The sequence below is a fragment of the Arachis ipaensis genome, chromosome B10 (genome assembly GCF_000816755.2).
Source record: "Arachis ipaensis cultivar K30076 chromosome B10, Araip1.1, whole genome shotgun sequence".
Taxonomy (NCBI): Eukaryota; Viridiplantae; Streptophyta; class Magnoliopsida; order Fabales; family Fabaceae; genus Arachis; species Arachis ipaensis.
Genome location: NC_029794.2, coordinates 12,898,185 through 12,900,211, shown reverse-complemented (window position 1 = coordinate 12,900,211; position 2,027 = coordinate 12,898,185). Strand labels below are relative to the sequence as shown.

Sequence of the window (2,027 nt, the reverse complement as noted above, 5' to 3'; positions counted from 1 at the left end):
TAATATTTATTTTATTACCAAATTGTTACCAAATATTACCTAAGAAAACAGAAATAAGGACTATGTTTAATTAAAAAAAAAGGCAAAGAAATACACCTGTGAATAAACGAAAACAAAAGTGATCCCATCATCTTTGTTTTTTTTTTTTTCTTTTTCTGGAGCTAATAAATTTCAGTTAATACTCCAACGCAATTTTCTATTTTTCCTTTTTCTTTTCTATTCCTTTTCACATACTCATTGTAACTTCCAGACAGGCTTCCGTTACCGTTACATTCCCCGTCAATGGGGAGCTCCAAAATCCCCAAAAAAATTCCTAACTATCCACCACTGCCACCTCACCGCCGTCTTCACCGTCGTCATCGTCGATCCACCTCTCAACAGGAGCACACTCCACTTTATGCCGACTCTTCCAGTCAAGTGCTTGGCAAGCGCGTGAGCAATAATTAACCACTCCACAAACCGAACATCTCCGAAACTCTCTCTTCCTCGTTTCAGGCCTTCCACAACCCAAATGTGAACACAGCCTCCGATTCGGCCCGGCCGAACCACCCCGGTTCGAAAACCACTCAATCATGAACCGGTTCGCAAGGTGTGGCTCCTGGGCCGGGACGTTACAGCCGTAATCACTTAGCAACGGACACCCTGCAGCATACTGGACCCTTGGATTTAAGTTCGGGTTCTGGTTCGGCACAATGCTCCACGTGATATTAGTGCGCGCGTGGAGGCTGTTGCAAACGGACGCCAGCTCACGCGCGTTGGCTTGAACGAGAAACCGTCGCCCTTCCATAACGTTTTGCTTAACTCCGTAACCGTCTTGCAAGCAATGACCCAACTCGCGCAGCGCGTCGACGTGGCCGAGGAATGCGGCGCGTGCGCAAAGAGCCACACCGCCCCTTAGGTCCTTGTCGTCCTTCGAGGCTCCGCTCCCATTGAACTGTAAAACGGCCAGAGAGTAAAGTGCCGGCGCGTGACACCTCATCGCCGCCTTCGATATTAGCGACCTTCCACTCTCACGGTGTTCTAAACAGTAGAACCGAATCTGCATATAAAAGAAAAAAGTTTTGTAAATAATATAATTAACTATGCCAAAAATATTTATGGTGTGTTTGGTTCCAGTTTTTTTGAAGTTACCATTCCAAGAGTGTAGCATGCTTCGATGTTTCCGGCATCAGCGCAACGTTTGAGGAAGCGGTGAGAAGATTCTGACCAGCTTCTGGCTTTGACTGAGAATGTTTTTTGGGATGCTTTTGATAGAACCATCGAGTGAAGACCCAACGTGTTCAGCCTTTTACACCTGTATTTCCCCAGAAAAAGGTTTTTAATTAAGAGTGAAAAAAGATAATAAAATAGACTCAAAAAGGAAAAAGATATAAAATAGCAAGATTTCAGGAACATACGTCAAAAGAACACGGATGAAATCGGAAGGAGAATTGGAGGACGAACTAAGTTTCGCGAGGATTGAGAGGAGAAGGTCATCCGGCAAAATCTCCAAGAGTTCGGAGCCTCCGACTGTTGTTGTTGTTGTGTCGGAAGAGGAAGATGATAATAATGATAATGTCTTGTGCCTTTTACGGATAACAAATTGTTGTTGCGAAGAAGGCATTTTGTTGTTTCTGTTTCTATTGGGGCGTGGTGTGAGTGTGTTGAAAGAGGACCTTTCTGAGAGAGCTTTGTTTGAACACATGGTGGATAAGGGTAGAAGTGGAGGATAAGAGAGGCCTCCTCTTCTGGTTCTCATAATAGGTCTCTATTACTTCTTGGGTCTATTTATTTGTGCGTATGTGCCGTAGAGTAGTCCAAGCTTCTCCCTTTGTAACTGTGAGTAATAAATAAAGAAGAGTGAAAGCAAAGGGAGGACTTTGGTTTGAGGAGTTATAGACGAGAAAGAAAGAGAAATGAATCCAACAGGAGTACCGTAGGAGTACCGTAGGAGTACCGCACCCCAATGCTGCTTGTTAGAAACAAGACTCAGAAAAAGAATTTATGTATTATTGAATATAATTAAGTTGTCTATTTAATTTGGGTAG

The 2,027-nt window shown here is 43.6% G+C and overlaps 1 protein-coding gene across 1 annotated transcript; it reads right to left on the bottom strand.

Moving 5' to 3' along the window:
• Positions 26-1,898, bottom strand: LOC107624191 (F-box protein At1g67340). Its single transcript, XM_016326673.2, has 3 exons — positions 1,398-1,898; positions 1,132-1,294; positions 26-1,039 (listed from the first exon to the last, which is right to left on the bottom strand). Exons 1-3 carry the CDS (start codon positions 1,736-1,738, stop codon positions 314-316), a joined length of 1,230 nt encoding a protein of 409 aa, XP_016182159.1. The 5' UTR covers positions 1,739-1,898; the 3' UTR covers positions 26-313.